Source organism: Bactrocera tryoni, chromosome 5 (genome assembly GCF_016617805.1).
Source record: "Bactrocera tryoni isolate S06 chromosome 5, CSIRO_BtryS06_freeze2, whole genome shotgun sequence".
In the NCBI taxonomy this organism is placed as follows: Eukaryota; Metazoa; Arthropoda; class Insecta; order Diptera; family Tephritidae; genus Bactrocera; species Bactrocera tryoni.
In genome coordinates this window covers 50671314-50693410 of record NC_052503.1, presented here as the reverse complement: position 1 = coordinate 50693410, position 22097 = coordinate 50671314, and the positions used below count along the sequence as shown (strand labels likewise).

The 22097-nt window shown below is 35.7% G+C and overlaps 1 protein-coding gene across 1 annotated transcript; it reads left to right on the top strand.

The window, feature by feature from the left end:
- The first annotated feature begins 3225 nt into the window (after positions 1-3225).
- On the top strand, positions 3226-21901 carry LOC120777024 (RINT1-like protein). The gene is made up of 11 exons (XM_040108136.1): positions 3226-3248; positions 3364-3503; positions 3567-3808; positions 3866-4060; positions 6459-6579; positions 6635-6744; positions 10843-11005; positions 17121-17346; positions 17409-17974; positions 20043-20269; positions 21639-21901. Exons 2-11 carry the CDS (start codon positions 3366-3368, stop codon positions 21823-21825), a joined length of 2175 nt encoding a protein of 724 aa, XP_039964070.1. The 5' UTR covers positions 3226-3248; positions 3364-3365; the 3' UTR covers positions 21826-21901.
- Positions 21902-22097: the final 196 nt, after the last annotated feature.

The window sequence follows — 22097 nt, the reverse complement described above, 5'->3', positions numbered from 1 at the left end:
TGTTTTTAAAGCTAAAACGTCTTGCTAACTATTACATTTCTAATTTTTAAAGTTATTAAAGTACGAACGTTGTGAAAATTAAAATTAAAACAAGAATTGTGGATTTATATGTTTTATACGACTACAATATTTATTAGTTAAAAAGATTTAGTCTAAAGAAAAAAAACGTATTATTTAGTAAAAGAAATAATATGTGGCTTGTAGGAAGTTTTGGTATGTTAAAAAAAGAAAGGTGAAAGAACGCAAGAGCGGAAGTGGCCGCACTTAGCCATGATAAGGCCAAAATAACTTACGCTTTCTTCAGAAAACTCTAATCGACTAGTAAGTCAGTTTACTTGAAAACGCAGATCACAACCCTGAGTTTACATTTTTGGAAAGAAATTTTTGAAACGGAAAATTCAATTATTGCTCTCAAAAAGGTAAATGATTATATAAATGAACTTTAATTTTGATTAAGATTACAATCTTAAGTCTAAAACTCAAATGATCACTAAAATCCATAGTTTTATTAAAATTTGAATTGCTTTTAAATAATTTTCATTGCAGATTTTTAAATTACTTTTGTTTAAATAAGAAATAACTTTTTCTCTATTTCCTTGCTGACTTTAGTTACAATTTTTTTTATTTTTGCTGGAGCAGATTATGATATCTATGGTTATTAAGGAAGTTAAGAATTATGAACTTTGTATTGGTACGCAGTAGAAAAAACATAAATGACTGAATAGGAGCAAAGCGGTTCAAAATTTTTATTTTACTCAAAAAATATATCCATAAGATTGCAAATTATATTGACTATTTATGGTTGGAACACTACCCATAATTTTATTTTTACTGTTTTCAATTTGTATCTTGCCTCTTCGAATTACGGAACTTTTTAATGAACTTAAGAAACTCTTCACCTTGTTATTTATTTGAACAAAATAACGGGTAAAAAGTTTAAATTATATATAAAATATAGTCGTTTATTTACCCGCTTTCCCTTAAATTTTTTTCTAAATAAATTAAATTAAATTCAAATTTTATATGGGAAAGTAAAAAATATATATTCAAAGAATGTTAAATTCTATTCTATTCATGCTAATTGAAATACTTGTATTTTGAAACAAGGATTCTTAAATTTAATCGATGGAAAACTGGGGTCAAATCGTTACATCCGTGCACGGATCGGCAAACATACGACAGAAAATTACGTGATACGTGTTGATATACGATAGCAAACGGATCGTAATGTATTTTCAATTCACAATACTTTTTAAATTCCAAATTGCTTTGGATCATATTTTTAGGTCACAATAGATGTGGAACTGTCAGAACTGTTGGAAAATTTTCAATAAACTAACAAAAGCTAATTAAATATCAAAATGGATCCAACTTTGTTTTTTTATTTGAGTTCTAGTGAAAGTGAAGGGGATAAAAAAATAGTACGGAGAGAGCTAGAGATCTTAGCAATAGCGTAGGTATAAAAAAAAAACAAATTATGAATCCTCATTAAAAAAATTTTCTTTTTAGATATATCGTTGAACAAAGCATAGGAATCTTAAAAAGTCGGAGAATTTTAGGATATGGCAAGAGAGGAAGGTATCACCCTATAAAAGTGGAAGATTTGCTAACGTTTATGAGGCATAACATAACACCTGCATAAAATTTACAATAAGTTACGACCCTCAAAATTGCGATTCTTATCACACAAGAAATGGACACCTTGCTACCGCCTCACCGCAGTCGACCAAACGATAAGAGACCAAATAAAGTATTATTTAATTAATTTAATTCAAAAATGTATATGTCCGTTACCTTGTATATAATTTTATTTTTAATGTCAACTAAAATACAAAAGTTTTGTTCAGATAAATAATTTTTTTTTAGGAGATATTCCATTCATTGGTTTCTTATTTATGTTCTTTATTACTAAAAATTATAAAAAACATAAAATTTAAAAAAAAATTGCTCACATTTCCATAAATTTGTCTATTACGATTGGTAATTTTCGAATGACGATACGAACGAACGGATACGTTCATATACTCGTTCACGTATGTCATCATGCCAGTTTACGATAGAAGCGTTACGATCACGTATATCATAACACGAAATACAGGCTTTTACGTGACGAGTGATACGTTCACGGATGTAACGATTCGACCTCTGATTTTCTTTCGTGTCTTTGAAGCAAATTTTCGCAACTTTCTTTTCGGTTTTTCATTTGTCTTTCATTCAATTCATGTGGTATCCATTTTCCTCCCTTATGGATTTTTTTCATAGCTTTCAAACGGCTATGGCTTCCATTTGACTCATAGCATCATCTTCATCCAATATTGCTTGCAGTTCGGCGTTATCAAACTCTTTTGGAGGTCTTCCACATTCTTCATTTCTCACATCAAAATCATCATCTCTGAACCGTTAAAATCATCTTTTGCATATTACTTCTGATAGATGATCACCATGACTTAAGAAACATTCGATTCTACTCCGCAGCACTTTGAAACAAAAAGTTAACGATTTCCGCAAATCGTCACTATTCGATACAAAAGTTGACATCTTTGACATGTCATGACTACCAAACAACCAACACATATGTATCTTAACGCTCAATTAATACCGGTACATTAAGTTCTGGTAATAATATTAAAAAATTATTTCTTACTAATTAATAAAAACCATTTCTATGACATACATGTTACGTTGAAATTTATTCGTTTTCATTTTATTTCCAATACTGCCTTATTGTATTTACGCTAACCTGTCAAAAGTGATTGGATCTATAATGTCAAAACTAGCTACTTTGTTTGTATTGTTTTATTTTTATGATTAATTTTTGAGTTATAACTGAATACGACTACATTGTAAACAACACAAAACAATCAAAATGAAAACATAAAATTAATTTTAAAAACAAAAAAACAAGTGATTTTGGCATTATTTATAAAAATACATCTTCGAGAAAGCACACTTCATATCGACACAATCTTCTATAATTGAATCATGGTGAATTCTTATTTATAAGTTGTCAAAATGTTCGGTTTCACTATGCATGTTAGAATTTTCTTTTTTCTACCGTTTGGCAGCCGTAGCCACAAAATTAATAGCTATTGAAATTAGGGACCGTAAAAGTTGTAAAGAAATCGTCAAAGAATCAAGTTTAATAATTATTTTTTAATTATTATTTTTTCCTCAAATATATTCGTAATATTTTGATTTTTATTTTTCGTTTATTAACTATTGATTTAACCAGTAACTGACTTGCAGAAGTACGTCGTATAAGGGTTAATGGTGAAATATCGATTCATTCTCCTATGTTTTATCTTTAGATTTTATTTGTTGTTATTCAGTTCTACAGTAGTTTAACATATTTTTGTTTTTTAGAAATGAGCAATAAGGATTCAATTGAACAACGCATAATTGCATGCGTAAATAATGAAATTGGTAGTGATTTCAAGAAACTTCATCGCTCTGCTGTCTTGATAGACAATTACAAAACTTCAATAGAACATTTAAAGGCAAACGTACGTTCTTATGCAGTTGCGGTTCTAATTTTCTTGTTTAATTCATTTTATATCATTTTTTAGTTAATAAACAAAAACCATGCTGATCTGACAAATATTGAATCTGCACTGCAGTCTCAGCGTAACTGTAATGAAAGCCTGGAATTCCAAAAAGAGAAATTGACTAAGTTTGAGAAACAATTATCACCAAAAATTGATAAATCGAATGAAGCGCTCTACGTCATCCTTAAAGATCTCGGAAATGTACGAAGACTGCAACAGTTGTCGCATTACTTAAAAATAGTGCTAGATATACAAGAGATCAGGTATGATCAGGAATGACTGTGTTGTTCTTTTTCCACTTTAATAATGATTTTTCATAGCCAGAGTTTAAGTAACGCTGTTAATGGAAGAGATGAAGCAAAAACGGTAAATATTTATTTGACGCTATTTGAAGATAAGGATTGTGAGAATAGTGTAATTGGACGGTTGTCTAATATTGAAGCACATTACCTCAAACTGTTCGCAATGGAAACCGCTTCCTATTGGCATAAAATTCTAAGCGAAAAGTTCGTAAGGTAATCTTGAATAAGCTTTTTTAATTGATTATTTATAACATATTAAGTTTTTTTATTATTCCAAAAAAATAATAGTTATATTTTTGTATTTGTATTATACAACCCTATCAATTATTACCAATCATATGCAACTGAACTTGACATTTTTGTGCTTGTTAGTTATTTCTACTTCGTAAAATAGTATACAGAAAAGTTAAAAAATGGAATATTTTTTCTTATTTCTTTATAAACTTTTTAAATAGAACGATTTACCAAAGTTAATCTCCAAATTATCGCCGTTGTTTACTTATGATTGTTACAAAAACTGATTGCGTTTAGTGTCCAGGGAAATGTTATAAATCTGCCAATCAATGCCCTTGTTATAATGTTATAAATCTACCAATCAAATTTTGGCAGCGTCTTCAAGTATGTTTATTGAAATCAATAGGAGCCCTTCTTCTCAGCGAAATGAAAAGCGTAAAAAGATTCCTGGTGAATTGTCACAAGAGGATCTACTTCGCCCTCTATGTGTGAAATTACTTCTGTAAACCAATTCCAAAAGCCAGACCGATATAAACTCGATCTTCATGTTGTTGTTGTTTTAACGGTTATCAATCCCCGTTAGGATGGCAAGGGTTATTTGTGTTGTAATCGACGTCATCTAACGGGAGGCCCAGGAAACGTGCTGTTTCGAGTGGGGTTGGTAGGGCATGCAAAGAGGTGATCGGGGTCATGCGGAGACTCGTTGCATGCAGGACATACATTGGGTATGTCTAGGTCTGTTCTGGATAAGTAGGAGTTTAACCTGCTTTAACCGGCAACTCGAGCTCTTCGTCTGCGATGGGTGGTGGTTTGACTCCAAGAACGCTACGGGAAGGGAGTCGGTGAAGGTGTTAATGGCTCCACTGTGAATGGCGGAAGCATAAGCGTCTCTCTGTGTAGGTGTTCGATAGGAGACATCAAAAGGCATCCCGTCGTATTCCGAAGTAAAGACACGGTTGTCTACAGAAACGAAATCGAGAGGTTTCTCGGTCGAGATAATTATGGGTAGATGGTCTGATGCGAGAGTTAGCATAGGTCGCCAGGTAATGCTATTTATCAGACCACCGCTAGCAATGGTAATATCGGGCAAGCTATTACAGGTGCCCATAACTCTGGTGGGGACTTCGTCATTCATTGTGCAGAATGTCGAATCGTCAATCTGTTCCGCCAGCTCCATCCCCCTACGATCATTTCACGGGCAGGAATGCTAAAGATCGTGGTGCGCGTTAAAGTCGCCTAGTACCAAACGATTTTCACCACAAAGTAGCGCGCCTATATTCGGGCAACCTGTAGGGCAACGTGTAACTGGGGGGATGTATATATTAAATATTTCGTGCTCGTCATCGCCTGACCGGATAGCTATACCCTGACATTCTAGGGTAGTATCCCAGCGGTCGATGTCTTCATCGATTAGACGATACTGCACGGTGTTGTGCAATATGAAGGCAAGGCCACCACCATTAAGTTAGAGTGGGAGCTATGTTGCCTGTTTGAGCTCCTAGGGACCGTTGAAGTCCTCTGTTGGTCACTCGGGGTAAGTGACGGCGCAGCGCGCGAACTATGTGCAGAGTGCACAGCCGTAGAGGCTTGTGTCGCAGTATTGCGTAGGCAACATGGGGCCACGTAACTCGTGGTCCACTCCCTGTGAGTCTTAAGGCCTGAACAGGTCTTAAGATGGCTTCATTCATTGCATGTATTACACCTGACCGAGGTTGAGTTTGAATGGAGCCTTTTTGCGCAAACGCAGCAGAAAAATTCCTCCGCGACCGGGTTGAACTCAATGCCAGAACGAGTCAGGCAAACAAGACAAACACAAATTAATACTCACCGATCCAAACGGAGTTAGATCGCCGAAAAAACAAGCCCTTGGTCGGATGAAATCCGAGTAAATCCCGGTGCGTAGAACCGGCTGTCGTGGGAATTGACTCGACCTTCATATTAACGTCCGGTGGCTTGTAATATTATTGATAACATACAACAATCAAACTTCAAATTGAGTTCATCTGGCTGAGCATTTTGCCGCTTCATAGTTGAATGTGTTGAAGAAATAACTGCTGAATGTTTTCACCTATTTCAATTTATAAAACATATGTTGAATCAAAATCACTTCCTAAAGAGTACAATTAACACATTAACTATAAATACTCTGTTTATACATTTAATTTCAATGATATATTTTGCAGATAATTTTCATTCACAGCAATACTATTTATGTACTTTAATGCAAATAAAAAAAAGGAAGAAATTCCAAAAGTTACTTTCCATTAACTTCATGCGGAAAGTGCAGTGATCTCAAAATTACCTTAATTATATATACATATCTCATTATCATTATGAGTAAGGATTTCAAATACTTTGCATTTTTTTTTAATTCTAGAGAAATGGAGTCTATTTTAAAATCTATGCGTTGGGGTTGTAAGGAATATGATTCATTGACGTTTTCACCATCATGTGAGAGTATTTCCAAAGCCAAGCTGTTAGCAGAATATTTATTTCTAGTAATTCAAAAAAAATTATTAACTTTTTTTTTAGTAAATTTATTTAATATTCTAGATCAAGTGCCCTATTGAAGAGGACGAACCACTGGAAGTTATAACGCCAAGCATTATTTGTCAACCACTTAACACTGTCACGAAATTGTTGCTAGCCCCATATCGACAAAGGTACAATTAATATTTTTGTTTATTATCGCACAACATGTTGCTGAGTATAGGATTATATATCTATAAATACTCAGGATGCCAAGACGAGTTGAAATCCGGGTGACTGTCTGCTCGTGCAGAAGTTAAGTTAAGTAAAAATTGAGGTGATGAAACTTGCTACATACAGACGTAATTGGACCACTGCCACGCCTACAAAACGCCATTAAACGAAAACCTATAAAGTATCATAACTAAGAACTAAATTAAGATACAAAACTGTAATTTCATATAGAGAATCGTAGAAGCGAGGGACCCCTGTCGGATAGAAATCTTTAAAAAAGTGCGTGGCCCTGCTGTCTAAATGGTTAAATTAACATATTTGCTGGCAAAGATATGCGGATGGTATTAATATTTTAGCTAGGAAATATTCGAGGAAACTCTCTGTGACATCGTACCAAGGAGATTAGGGCTGGTAAAGGGATGGTGGGGTGGGGTTAGATTGAACATCAACCCCTCAAAAACGACCATTGTTCTGTTTACGAGACGTAGATGACTAATATAGTCAAATATCTTGACTTCACGCTAGATGCCACCCTTCGGTAGAAGCAGCATGTGGACCTTGGTCAAAGCTACTAAAGCATTAATGGTGTGAAATCAACTGGCCGGGTAATCTTAAGGCTAAAGATTATCTAGTGGATGTGTACTCATCACAGATTACGGTAGAGCTTCAACTATTGAAGCTTCAATGACTTGCCTACATCTGCGCGACGGGCGCAATGAGTAAGTGCGCGAAAGCAGCACTTCACGTCATGCTAGAACTCACACCGCTTCACTTAGTAATCATTGCTTCGAATGAAAGCAGAAGGAAAGACAGAAGAAAAGGAAAGCTAATCGCATCCCAGCAAATGAAGGCCCTAAGGGTTGAAAAGGACAACATTACCAAGAGAAAAACTTCACTAGGAAATTCAATGTTATCCCTAACAATAAGGTAACATAGAATGATTCTACCCTCAATTTACGACTTAGGGATAGCACAATCAAGTGGTATACCGACTTCGGAGGGAATTGGGTCAGATGTCGCAGAACCATGTACCCACCTGACCATACTTATGGGAAGTTTTCCGAGCATATTCAAGTAGAGGTCTTTGCTAAAACTCGGCGTGTAGAGATAAACCTCCAGCTCAACTATCGCAACGAAAGTATCGTCATACTCAGCGATAGTCAAACAAAACCTAAAGCGATCCCTGTTTATGAGATCAAATCGCTGCAGGAGTGTACAGAATTGCTGAACAGTTTATCAGTTCGTAACCAAGCGTACCTTATCTAGGTCCCAGTCACAAGAGTAAAGCCGGAAATGAACTGGCTGACGAGCCCGCCCGCTTTGCAGCATCCACCAAAATCAACCTCCCAAGAGACAAATTCCGACTAACTTATACGAAATTGATGAAAAGAACCTAATATACGGATTTTCAAACACCTTATATATTGGTCAATCTGTTAGGTTTCTTAATGAAATTCAGAAAATATCCCTTTCTGGTAATGATGTGCCGTAATCACTATGTCCAGTTCGAACCAACTTAGAAAATAGAATAGTAAAAACAATTCATAAATAAAAAATGCAGTAAAAGATCTATTAAATGGACGCTCTATTAAGTGGAAATCTCCTTTAACTATGCACATTGTTGATGTGTTTTAAGTACAATCTGTTAAACGGACAACTCTATTAACTGGACAGAATGGCTGGTAACTAGACATTGAGAAAGAAGCCTTAAATTCGTTATTTTTTTCCATGAAATTTATTTGTAGGAACATATTCAAAATTAAACCTCGAGTACAATCTCTTGGATTCTTACATACATCGACAAAAATGTGTTCGCCTTTATTCGTAAATAAAATTTTCACTGTATTGAATAGTTTATTATATAAATACCACAGCAAAGCGTGGCCGGATCCACTAGTATATAATAAATTTAGCTTTGGTTGACTTTATATCTTCCTGAGGGTGTAAAACTGCAAAGGCCGTGTGTGCCACACCATATTTTTGTTGTATAAAACACATTATGAAATTATATGTTTTCCATTTTGATTTAATACCTTTTGCCATGTTTTGGGCAAGAGATTGATTCTACGCTCAGGCGGGTAATTGGTACTCGAACTTCTTCATGGTCGGGCAATGGAACGTCTGCTCCATCGTCATCGATTGGGGAATCGGATTCGCATTCTCCTGGCGTTGTGCGTTCACTGCCATTCAGCAGGCTGGAGAAGTGTTCCTTCCATAATTTAAGTATGCTCTGGGCATCGGTCACTAGATCACCTTTGGGGGTTCTACAAGTGTATGCTCCGGTCTTGAAACCTTCAGTTAGCCGCCGCATGTTTTCGTAGAATTTTGGAGCATTACCCCTGTCAGTCAGCTTATCAAGCTCTTCATACTCATGCATTTCGGCCACTTTCTTCCCTCTTCAACTCTCGGTATCTATCCCATCCTGCCATGTTGTGGCCGATCGTAACGTTGCGAGGTAGGCAGTCCGTTTTCTCTCCGCTGCAACACGGCACTCCTCGTCGTACCAGCTGTTCTTTTACAATTTTCGAAAACCAATGGTTTCGGCTGCAGCTGTACGTAAGGAGCTTGAAATGCCGTCCCACAGTTCCCTTATAACGGGTTGTTGACGAGTGCTCTCAGAGAGCAGGAGTGCAAAGTAGAAAATCGTTCGGCTATCTGTTGTGATTGCAGCTTCTCGACATCGAACCTTCCTTGTGTTTGTTGACGTGCGTTTTTTACTGTACAGAGGCGGGTGCGAATCTTGGCTGCAACAAGATAGTAGTCCGAGTCGATGTTAGGACCTCGGAGCGCACGCACATCTAAAACACTGTAGACGTGTCTTCCGTCTATCACAACATGATCGATCTGGTTAGTGGTTTTTCGATCCGGAGACAGCCAGGTGGCTTGATGAATCTTCTTATGCTGGAATCTAGTACTACAGATAACCATATTTCGGGCCCCGGCGAAGTCGATCAGCCTCAACCCATTAGGGGATGTTTCCTCGTGCAGGCTGAAATTACCGACCGTCGTGCCAAAGATACTTTCTTTGCCCACCCTGGCGTTAAAGTCGCCAAGCACGATTTTGACTTTGGTTTTGGGGGCAGCTCGCATAAGCGCGCTCAAAGCGCTCATAGAAGGCATCTTTGGTCGGGGATCGGGCGCAAATCAGCGATATGTTGAATAACCTCGCTTTGATGCGGATTGTGGCGACGGAGTCTCTCTCCCACCACGAATCCCATACCAAACTTGCGCTCCTTTATATGGCCACTATAGTAAATGCCACAAGGACCTACTCGTCTCAGTCCTTGTCCCGTCCATCGCATTTCTTGGACGGCGGTGATGTCATTTCATTCTAACGAGGACATCAACCAGCTGGGCAGCGGCACCTTCCCAATTAAGAGACCGGATATTCCAGGTACATGCCTTCAATTCGTAGTCCTTATTTCGTTTGCCATGGTCGTCATCAAAAGGGGTTTCACTCATCCGAGGCTTGTTATTTCCTTTCATTGGGGGTGTTTTTTTACGTGGCGGGTCCCAAACCCAACGCACAACCCTATGTAGGGGATGTTTCGCCTTCTCACTTTAGCTCGCCTTCAGACGGATGTTCTTAGGCTACCCAGAGGATACTTGGTCAAAGACCGGAAGTCGTGAGCTGCTTGAGCCATATGTAAAAGAATCGTTTCTGGCCACTCCCAAGTGAATGGCGATCAGAGAACTTTCCTCACTTGGGTAAGTCTTCCATACAAAATAAGCTAATAGCTTAATTTGCTGGTCATAAAACACGCTTATTAAATCTTATCCCCTTGGTTGAGTTCGTATCGCATATATCAGTATTACTGCAAGATCAATAAAATCAAACGAGATTTTTTCTGTTATCATTATGTCATCTGGCAGTAATGCATGATTTTATTTATAAAATTTTACCAATACGTATAAATAAAGCCTCACCTTTGATTCTTGCAAATAGCTACAGTATAAGCTGTTATACTGCCCCCAAACTTAATCATTTCTTACTTGTTTTTTTTTTATTATTGAATACTTTGTTTTCGCATAAACCCACATAGTTTCCTTCTTTGAAGGTTTCAATATCACTTTACGGGCGTACGCCAAACGAATCGGCTGGACAAACCGGAATGGTACTTTACGCAAGTACTGAATTGGATCAAAGAGGTCCATATCTTCGTGGGAAAGACTTTTCAACAATCGGCAACTAAAGCTGGTATACTGGACTACAACATTCGGGTAAGAATTAATTTTAAAGGTGGTGGGTCGTGTCACGTTGCAAAAATTTTGGAATCCTGAATACCCTTCAGAGGTTTAATTTTACTTTCAAAAACTAGGTTTTCACAGGTCAGCTTGCGTATGTAGCTGCTTTGAAGTTCATTTTAATCAACCGGTTCGTGTGACAGCTTTATGGTAAAGGTCGCTTTTGCGGTGCTCTGCTCCTCTTGCATTCTAGCATGGGCCACGTCCAGTTTCATCCACTGTCCAATTTTCGCTGAACTAGGTTGAACCATCTCGATAGTCATACCTTCTATGAACCAGGCAAATTGGCTGGAATTAATATCAATGAGCTCTGTCGATATGCGACGGAGGTTTGATCACAACGAACCGGGGTTTCTCGCTGACCAATTGGGATTATTCTATAATAGAAATGTTTAAAACTTCTAAAAGTGCTATAAAGTTCGAAATAGTAATGAATATGCAAAAGTTAGTGACATTTTTACTAACATGGCTTTTCGTGTTTCCAAAACTACTTTGCGGATTTAAAACAGGTTGTTTAATATGTGAGATAATACTATTAGCAAAATGTGACCACAAATATAGCTGTTGTCAGCTAATTAGAAACGATTCCTTTTTTGTACGTGGCTGATGAGTATAATGATAAAAATTTTTGATATACCGTTATTTATATTCCTAAAAGTCTTTCATTGTTCGTGCTACTCTATTTGCTACTAAATTCACTCTGTTTTGTAGTTGTGAAGTTAAAGTTCTTATAATTTTTTCCCAAATAGTAAATTAGTTCCGATCTAGAAGGTGATTTAAGTGCGACAGCTAATTAGAAACAGTTGTTTAAAGGATTAAAATTCCTCAAGGTGTTAATAAATAATTAATAATATTACTGATTTATAGTAAGCGTGTGTTTAAAAGTTGTGGTTTAAAATATATTAAAATGTATTATTCAAGTGCTTTAATGAGAAAAAGCTGTAGAAGTACATCTGCCCTACGTAGTTACATTTTTAACTTTCGTCAGTCCGAAAAGATGTACAAATAAATTGTGTTTAAACATATACAGAATTTAAAACTATTTCCAATGTTGCACGCAAAGAAAAAACCCGAAAAACTGCAACAGCAATAGACCGCAGAATTAATACTATCTCGCGAAGAGATCTAAAAAAGAGTTCCACTGACATTCTACATGAAATTCAAGGCGAATACAATGTCCAAATATCCAAGAGAATTGCCTGGCGTTTGGTCGAATCTGCACTTCACGGCAGGGCAGCACACAGGAACCCATTTCTGACTAAAATTCGTAGAAACGACGCGTAGACTTTTCCAACTCTTATTGGTCTAAGACAACAAATCAACCGAGGTATGCCGTTTGGAACGATGTAAGAAAAATTAATCGCTTAGGTCCTGATGGTCGAAGGTATTTTTGCCGTCCAATAATTCAAGAATTTGATCCTCGCTATGTTCCGCGCGTAGTTGAGTTTGGTGGAGGATCAATCATGGTGTGGGGATGTTTTATCTGGAATGGTGTTGGTCCACTCCATAAGATTGATGAAATTGAATTTTAAACAAGGAGAAATACGTCGACATCCTAAAAAATGTCATGTTGTCATCGGCTGAGCAAAATTTGCCTGTTAAAAGGAAGATAACAATTCAAAGCATACGTCTAAGTTGGCACAAAAGTTTTTAATGAAAATTCTATCAATGTTTTGGAGTGGAAATTTTCCTGCCCAGACTTAAACCCTATAGAACATCTCTGGGTGATGTTAAAAGAGCCATATACACCAAATGTAATATCATTATTTTTTGTTGATAAAATATTTTCGTTTCTAATTAGTTGTCGCACTTAAATCGTTGATTCCACATTTTTTTGTTAAAATCTTCAAAACAAAAACGATTTTTAAACAAAATGTTTACTATTAGAGTTTAAGTTCAACATAGGTTTCAATAAAAAAAAAGTGAAAATACAAGTAATATTGATTTATTGGAAAATAACATCATTTACTTCAAAATAAGTGTCGTTTCTAATTAGCTGTCGACAGCTGTACTTTCAGTGGCAGACAAAAGTCTACATACACCCCCTGTTTTATTTATGAGAGTACAATATCTTTTTAGGAAAATGTGTTGATACAGTTTTATTCTTATCTTTTTTCTAATAACAATAAACTTAAAAAATCCATTACTTAATATAAAACAACATATTTATGGAGGAAAAACTGAAAAATTATGTTGACAAAAGTCTACATACAGTAAACATAACATAGTTCAGTGCGAAAACTTTACAAAATGGTGGTTATTAAGACGTTTTAGTATTTAGTTGGGCCCCCATTGGCATCTATAACTGCTTGAAGATGCCGTGGCATTGATTCTGCTAAATTTGTCAACTCTGCAGATAGAGCTTTGAGTAGAGCAGAGCTTGAAATCCGGTGCTTTTTAATTTTACGCTCCAAAATTTCCCGGACATGTTCAATAATATCAAATCTGGACTTTGAGGTGGAGTGATTAATTGCCTTGGAGCGTAATAAAGCAACAAGTCCTTAACAATTTACGCCGTATGCTTCGGATCGTTGTCTTGTTGAAAGATCCAACCGGAACCGATCCCCAAATTATCCACCGAAGGTTCCAAATTATGTTCCAACAGAGACTTATACTTAAAACGATCCATTTTACCTTCAATAAAGGTTAACTTTCCAACTCCAAAGGCCGCAACAGCTCCCCAAACCATTACGCTGCCGCCACCGTGCTTCACAGTTGACACTACCCATTTTCGTTTAAAGTTATTTGTATTGTTCTTGGATGGATACTCTTTTGTGACGAATTGCTATGTGTTCGGCTAATTTTGGGGCATTTACTTTTGGATTTTTGTCTACTTTGAGGATCAGGCTGATGTCTCTACGAGATAATTGTCTTGGTCGACCACTGCGCGGTTTATTTTCGGTGGAACTACTATTTTCGAAGTTTTTTACAATTGTCTATACTGTTGCTCGACTCAAGTTTAAAATTTTAGAAATCTCACCATATAATTTTTTTTCTTTTCTTTGTTTTATCACCAAATTTCTTTCATCAATTGATATTTCTTTTCGCGTAGCCATTATAGCTATTCGAGTGTTCAAACCACAACTGAATTCAATAAATACTAAACAGTAAACATAATGAAATGGAAGAAAAAGGCTAACGGTACTTTACCGTTATCATAACAAAGTACAAAGTATGAGCTTCGTACTGTATGCAGACTTTTGTCAACGCAATTTTTGAGTTTTCCTTCCATACATTTGTTGTTTTATGCTAAATAAGGAATTTTTTTAGTTCATTGTTATTAGAATAAATATTAGAATAAAACTGTATCAATACAATTTTATACCCTGAACAGGGTATATTAAGCGTGTCACGAAGTTTGTAACACCCAGAAGGAAGCGTCGGAGACCCTATAAAGTATATACTTATATAAATGATCAGTAAGTTGAGCTGAGTCGATTTAGCCATGTCCGTCTGTCTGTCTGTCTGTCCGTCTGTCCGTCTGTCCGTCCGTCCGTCTGTATATATACGAACTAGTCCCTCAGTTTTTAAGATATCGTTTTGAAATTTTGCAAACGTCATTTTCTCTTCAAGAATCTGCTCATTTGTCGGAACTGCCGATATCGGACCACTAAAACATATATCTGCCATACAAACTGAACGATCGGAATCAAGTTCTTGTATGGAAAACTTTCACATTTGACAAGATATATTCACGAAATTTGGTATAGATTATTTTGTTAGGCAACAATGTAATCTCCGAAGAAATTGTTCAGATCGTTAACTATAGTGTATAGCTGCCATACAAACTGAATGATCGGAATCAAATGCTTGCATGCGAAACTTCCTTATTTGACGATATATCTTCACGAAATTTGGTATGAGCTATTGTTCGTAGAACATAGAATAATATCGGAAGAAATTGTTCAGATCGGCTCACTATAGCATATAGCTGCCATACAAACCGAACGATCGGAATCAAGGGCTTATATGTAAAACTTTCGCATTTGACGTGGTGTCTTCACGAAATTTGACATGGATTACTGCTTAAGGTAACAACATAATCTCCGCAAAAATTGTTCAGATCTGATTACTATAGCATATAGCTTCCATACAAACTGAACACATAGTTACTAAAAGAAATACACCTGTGAAGGGTATATTAGCTTCGGTGCAGCCGAAGTTAACGTTTTTTTTGTTCTAAAAACATTTTGTATTCTCATATCAATGAAAATAGGGGGTGTATGTAGACTTTTGTCCGCCACTGTAAGTCTAATGATCCATAATGTTGTCTTAGAGTCTATTAGCTTTGTTAACTCAAGCATCAATTAATATGTATATCGAATTAAAACTTGACACATGTTGGTATGTAAACCTTGAATAATTTTGATACTTATGAACACAATAAGTTGGTTCGACATATTTTGACGCATTCAGTACATTGCTAATAATGAATGGTTCATACCTCGGCCTAAATTATGACGTGTTATACAAGGTCTGTCGCAAAAGAAACAGAACTTTTTAAATATAACTGTTTTGTTTTAAACTTGGGAAAACGTTTACTGAAACATTTCAAATGATGAAAAAAGTTTATGGTGATCAATGCCTATCCCGTAGTAATGTGCATGAGTGGTTTAAGCGATTCCAAGAAGGTCGGGGGACCTCTGTGACGATCCGAAGTCGGTAGTCTTCAGAAGTCAAAAATAAAGACAATGCTGATTTGTTTTCACGATTCCGAGGTTATTGTACACCGAGAGTTCGTCCCACCTGGCCAAACGATTAATGCTGTGTTTTACCTTGGTGTTATGAAGCGTCTTTTGTCACGCATTCGTAGTGCTCGACCACAATGCCGTGAGGCAGGGTCCTGGCGCCTGTTGCACGATAATGCGCCGTGTCATCGGTCGACGCTTGTCACTGATTTTTTGACAAAAAACTCCATATTAACCATTAATCACTCACCCTACTGGTGAGTCATCTGGCATACTGTGATTTTTACCTATTTGGAAAACTTCATTTGCCCATGAAAGGACACTGGTTTCAGGACATTTCAGCTATCCAAAAGGTGACGACCGATATTCTCAAGAGCATTCCGAAAAATTACCTTAAACACTCATTTGAAATGCTCATTGACCGGGCTAAACGCTGTATCGAAGCACAAGAAAACTACTTTGAATAAAAAAATATAACTTTGAAAAATATTATTTTTTGTTGTTTTTTTTTAACAGTCCTGTTTCTTTTGCGACAGACCTTGTATAAACGTCAATACTTATCTTAACCCTCATATACCTAATAGATATATTTTTGAACCTCCGGCAAACTTTATATCGAAAATATCTGGTCTTTATGTAAGATATCTTAGCTAAACGAGAAATATTGGACATACTATAGTTTAATATATGTATATGAATATGTCGATAAGTATGTGAGTCTTTAATTATAAAATTACTTGAAAATATTTACTCGACTGTATCTGAGCTTTTCAAGGGATAATGAAAAAAGTTCAGACTTTTCTCTACCCCAATATGCTCTATATAGTGATTTCCGACTTTCTTTAATGTATTAGTTAATTTTGAATTCTTTCGCAAAATTTTTAATAAAAAGTTCACCTGAAAGTATTGAACTTAAACAAATTTTTGAACTTTAAGGAAACTATAAAATTAGCTCTTCATTTTATAAAGAACTAGCTTTCCCGCGGCTTCGCTCGCATTGAGTTCCTTGAATAAATATCAAAGATCATTAACAATACCAAATAACTCAATAATTTTGAAATTAATTTCCTCGAATGTAATTGCATCATCGGTGGTGATTTTGCAAAAAGACCTAAGTTAAGACCTTCTGCAGGTATAAAGGAATAATTGTGTAAATTTTCACGTTTCTGACGTTCTACGAATACATAACGAAATAGCGTTTCATTTTTGTTTGTCAAGAAGAAAGAAGTTACTGTTCAAGTCCCAAATTTTATATATTTTTCCGTTCTGTCCGTATGGTTGACTTTACAGTTCCTATTTGTTGAAACTTGAACGTTTCGTTTCATTAAACTTTCTCCTGTATATAGAAATTAATTCTTAGAAAATTAAACACACCTTGTACCTAAAATGGAATATTTTTACAGCTGGAATTCATTCGTGGCCTCGTGCAGATGATAATAGAAAAACTTACAGCCGACATTGAGGATATTAGCCGGGATGAGCATTTATTTGCCCATTTGTTAGATGAAACCTTAGCGTTCGAAGCTGAACTTCGGGGAAATTTCGGATATCCAAGTAGTTTTCCAAGTGTGATATGCGTAATAACTCAACCTGCATTCTTATTGCAATGGATTTCTCTTGAAGAGCGTTGTAAGTATAAAAAGTTCTAAGAACTTATAGTATATAATAAGGTGATAAATAATTTTTTACAGTTTGTGCAGAAAAAATGGACCTTATATTACAAGGTGATGATTCCTGGACGATTATTGATCCTTACATATACGATAATGATTTAAAAATTCCGAAATGCGCTGATCAATTTATACGACTCCTTGAGGCTATAAAAGAGAGATATGGTACACTTATTCAACCAGGACAACAATTACAATTTCTTTCGCTTCAATTAGAACTGATAGAAAATTTCCGACGACGCCTGGTGCAACTTTTTAGCAGTGGGGAAGTTGAAATAATATCCATTTTGAACGCTATAAATTACTTGGCTTTGGTGTTAAATGAATGGGGCGAAAACATTCATTATTTGCATTTACATGCTGCACTAGTAGGGCCGAATTCAAATGAAATTCACTCAGTGTTTGATCAACCAGTGGGGGAACTAGAACATTGGACCAAGAAACTTATTGAAAGTTTGGCGACAAAGGCGGTAAATGAAATAAAAGCAAAGTCAATGGCCTATCGACATGACTGTTGGGCTAGTGTGCCTGATCAAAATTGCAAAGAGCCATTTATTTTGTCTTCTAGTGCAGGAGAAATGTTCCAGGTAAATTGTTATAATGATTATTATTTGAAAATCACTATTCTATTTTCGTTTTATACATATACATATACATATAGATATTTATTATTTGGATGAGCACATGTTTTATTTTGTTAATGATACTACTATTATAAAGGCGACAGCTTGTGAGCGTGTATGTTTATTAATTCTTTTCCAGAGTGCTAATATTTTGCTGGTAACTGTATGTGCCAGAGCGCTATTTGAAACAGGCGACGCGTGGGTGGCATATATTACGGTACTTTAGATTGTAAATGCGTAAATAAGCTGGTAGCAGGAATAGAGAAACTGTTACTGAGTGAGGTCTGATCGTATTCTGTAAATAGAGAGAAGATAGGCGGGAACCGTTAGGAGTAACTAAGGAGTGCGCAATAATTAGACACTGTAGCAGAACTTACTGTGCTATAGCAGTAAAAAGTATTAAGTGAAGTTGTTGTGGTATAGTAAGATAAAAGTGTAAAGTGATAAAAATATGGAATAATCTACGAACGAAATCCCCGTCATATACATATTATGGTATCTTTTAACTGTATTTTAAGACTAAGTATTAGTAAAAATATTTATTTGGAAAGGAACTACAGCTGATCTTCGAGAGTTCCTCTTAAAACAGACGTTTTGCGGCTACCAATATATCTCTGAACAGGATCCTATGAAATTAAAAAACAACTGAACAGATTGTTAAATCTAGTAATTGATCGAAGGAACAAGCAAAAAAAATTTTTTTTTGACAAAATGGCAGTTCCTAAAAAAACCATTTTTCACCAAAATTTCGGACTTCAATTGTTTATAAAAAATATACATACATACATATATTGATAAAAAGAAATATATATTAATTACTATAATACTAAATATATGTATTTAAGATGCTCGTGTTAAAACTTGAGACTAATCGGTTTATCCGTTTTCGAGTAATGTTGACACATAGGTATAAACATATACATATATATGTATATATCTCTATATATATATATTTCTTTATATACATATACATATATCTTTATATATAAAAAGTACGTGTCACGTTGTTTGTCCCGATGAACTCCTAAACTATATAAATAATATATCTAATGTGCGTTCCAAAGTAAACAGGACCAGGGGTCCATTCAAAAGTGGATCCGGCCACGCATTGCTGTGGTGTATATTTTATATACAGTGAAAATTTTATTTACGAATAAAGGCGAAAACGTTTTTGTCGGTATAAAAATTCAAGGGAAAGTGCTTGAGGTTTAATTTTGAATACATATGTATGTATGTATGCTCATACAAATAAATTTCTTTGGAAAAAATGTCGAATTTAAGGCTACTTTCTCAATGTCTGGTTACCAGCCTTTCTCTCCGGTTAATAGAGTTGTCCACTTAATAAACATCAACAAATTGTGGGACCGGCCAATGTGCAGGATTAATGGAGATGTCGGCTTAACAGAGCGTCCACACTATTCTATGTTGTTCTAACGGTTATATAATCCCCGTCAGGATGGTAAGAATTATCTAGGTTTTCCGTCGACGTCATCTAACGAGAGATTCCAGGAAACGTGCTGTTTCGACGGGGTCGGACCAAAGTGAAAAAGGTGACAGATGAGTGAAAGGGGCATGCAAAGAGATGGCCAGTATCATGTGGAGTCTCATTGCACGTAGGACATATGTTTGATATGTCGGGTCTATTCTGGATAAGTAGGTGTTTAACCTGTTACAATATACTATCTTCTAAGTTGGTTCGAACTGGACACGGTGTGCTAAACTTTGCTAAAATCGGTTCAGTAGTTTAGGAGTCCATCGCGGACAAACAACATGACCCGTAATTTATACACATAAAGATATATACATATATAAAGATATATATAAAGATACATATATAAGGAAATATGCCGAATATGTCGGTCAGTGTGTGAACTACATATATTCATGAAACGAAGATTAACAAGGTCATGTTAAATTAATTTTTATTTGCAATATAATTAGTGATTACGTATGACAGATTTTAATATTGTGGCACATTACATTGTTCATGGACGAATACTCATAATTGCATATATTTTTCTTTTTTTTATAGGTAATGGTAACAACCCTTCACAATCTGGAGCGAGATCTATCTTTAAACCTGTTTAATCTTACACTGCGTATAATAGCTGGACACGTAGACGAATTTCTCTTCGATAGCCTTGTTATGAATAACAAATTTACACCAGCAGGAGCCGCCCAATTTAATTTCGATATGACTCGAAATCTTTTTCCCCTTTTTGGACAATATTGTCGGCGGCCAGACTTACTCTTCAAAAAGTAAGTAAAGAATAAATCCGTGAAAGCGTTAACTTTAGTGAAATATTTATGTTCATGACCCTTGCTGCACGTGCGTCTGAGATAGATTTGAGTGCCTCTTGACTATCGCTAAGTATAGTAATACGTTGTGATAGTTGTTTTGGATATTTATACTTCACCATAATAAGGGATAACAATACCCCATCCCGTGGGTATCCGCTCGGCGTACAAAAAGACTAATATTGTTTTCTCCCACTAAGGTCTCAGCTTGCTAAAGTTCGCAGTACAGCTTCTATCCATCTGCGCATTGAAGCTGCCACAATCGTATTTTAGTGCTCATCACAGTTTCTTGTGCCAAATTCTCCAAATCATCTAGGAAGACGTATATTTCCACCTCACCGTTGTCCTGCGAGTTTTGTATTACCTCTCGTTAGCTGGTAGAGACCAGTATTAGTGAGTATGCTGATTTGGGGGAGGGATGTGCTCCTCAACTTCTTCGATCTTATTTCGTTTTTTATAAGGAGGCCTTGTCAGAGAAATTTTTAAAACTGTTATCTCTCGCGAAGTTAATTTCGGTTTTGTACGTTGTAAAGTGATGATATTCCGCAGTTCAGACGGAACTTCTCATTTCCAATGGGCTTATAAGACTCAATGCCGCTATTGAGCCACCATTTTGGTTTCCAATTAGATCAAGGACAAACTCGTACGGTTTACCTGTGCTCCTTCAAAAAACACTGTTATGCTGCGCATGACGATTTCCAGCTTCGGAGCGATCTGCCTCTTCGTCCTAAACTAGCCTTTTCGTCCTTGACTAGCAGCAAACCTAATTTGAAATAAACAGCATGGAAAGAGGTAGTATCATCCATAATTTTTTCCTAGAGCTTTCAACTTTTTCGACCCCAAAGTTCCCTTTTGCCTCTTGGATTTCGGGGTCGTTATTTAGCGACTTGAAAGGTGTGGCCTTTTGCTACCTTGCCTCTTGTTCGGCATTGTGTTACGGCTTGAACTTGCAACAAAAAAAGAAGTATGTATAAACAAATATGTATGTACATATATGTAGGTATGTAAGTATGTACATTTTCATTTTTTGAGTTGAGGATAAAATATCAATAAAATTAATTTAGAATAGGTTCTAGATAAGTAAAGAGAGCTTTATTTCTAAAGAATCTCTTTATACGCAATTCTTAGTTTTCTAATTACCATCTATTTAGCATTCTCAAATTTTTATCGAAATAAACTATACTTGAAGTGTGAAAAATAAAACAAACTCTTAACGAAGGTAAAAATAAATCATTAATGTATATGTACAATATGTCATTAATTTAGTTATGATGTATTTACACATAGTCATAGATTGTAACATCTAAATATGTTTTTTTTTATTATTTAGAGTTCACGATTCAAGCAAGTTGCTAAACGCTGCACGTGGTACTGCCCTTTTGTTACACGAAGCGCTAATATCTCAAACAAATCTCGAGCAAAAGATGAACGCACTCAAGGATTTGGGCATTGTTAATTTCAAGTATCAAACCTGTATACATGTTCTAGAACGACGAACGGACTTAAAAGTTTTGTAATAAACCGATTCCAAACTAAAATGCTGTGTATGTTTAATTAATTGTATATAAATAAAAATTATATAATATAAGTCAACTATTGAACATTGTATAATTCAAATCCACTTCGAATTCTACTGTGAAAAGAAAATATATTTGATTTATGTTTGGGAGGCGAAGATTAGTTTCCAGATATACATATTTCTAGTCGGCGCAATTGAAACTATTTAAAAAATTTAAAAATGAAAAGGAATGTCGAATTGCATAGCAGCGAACTGTTACTAAGAAGAACG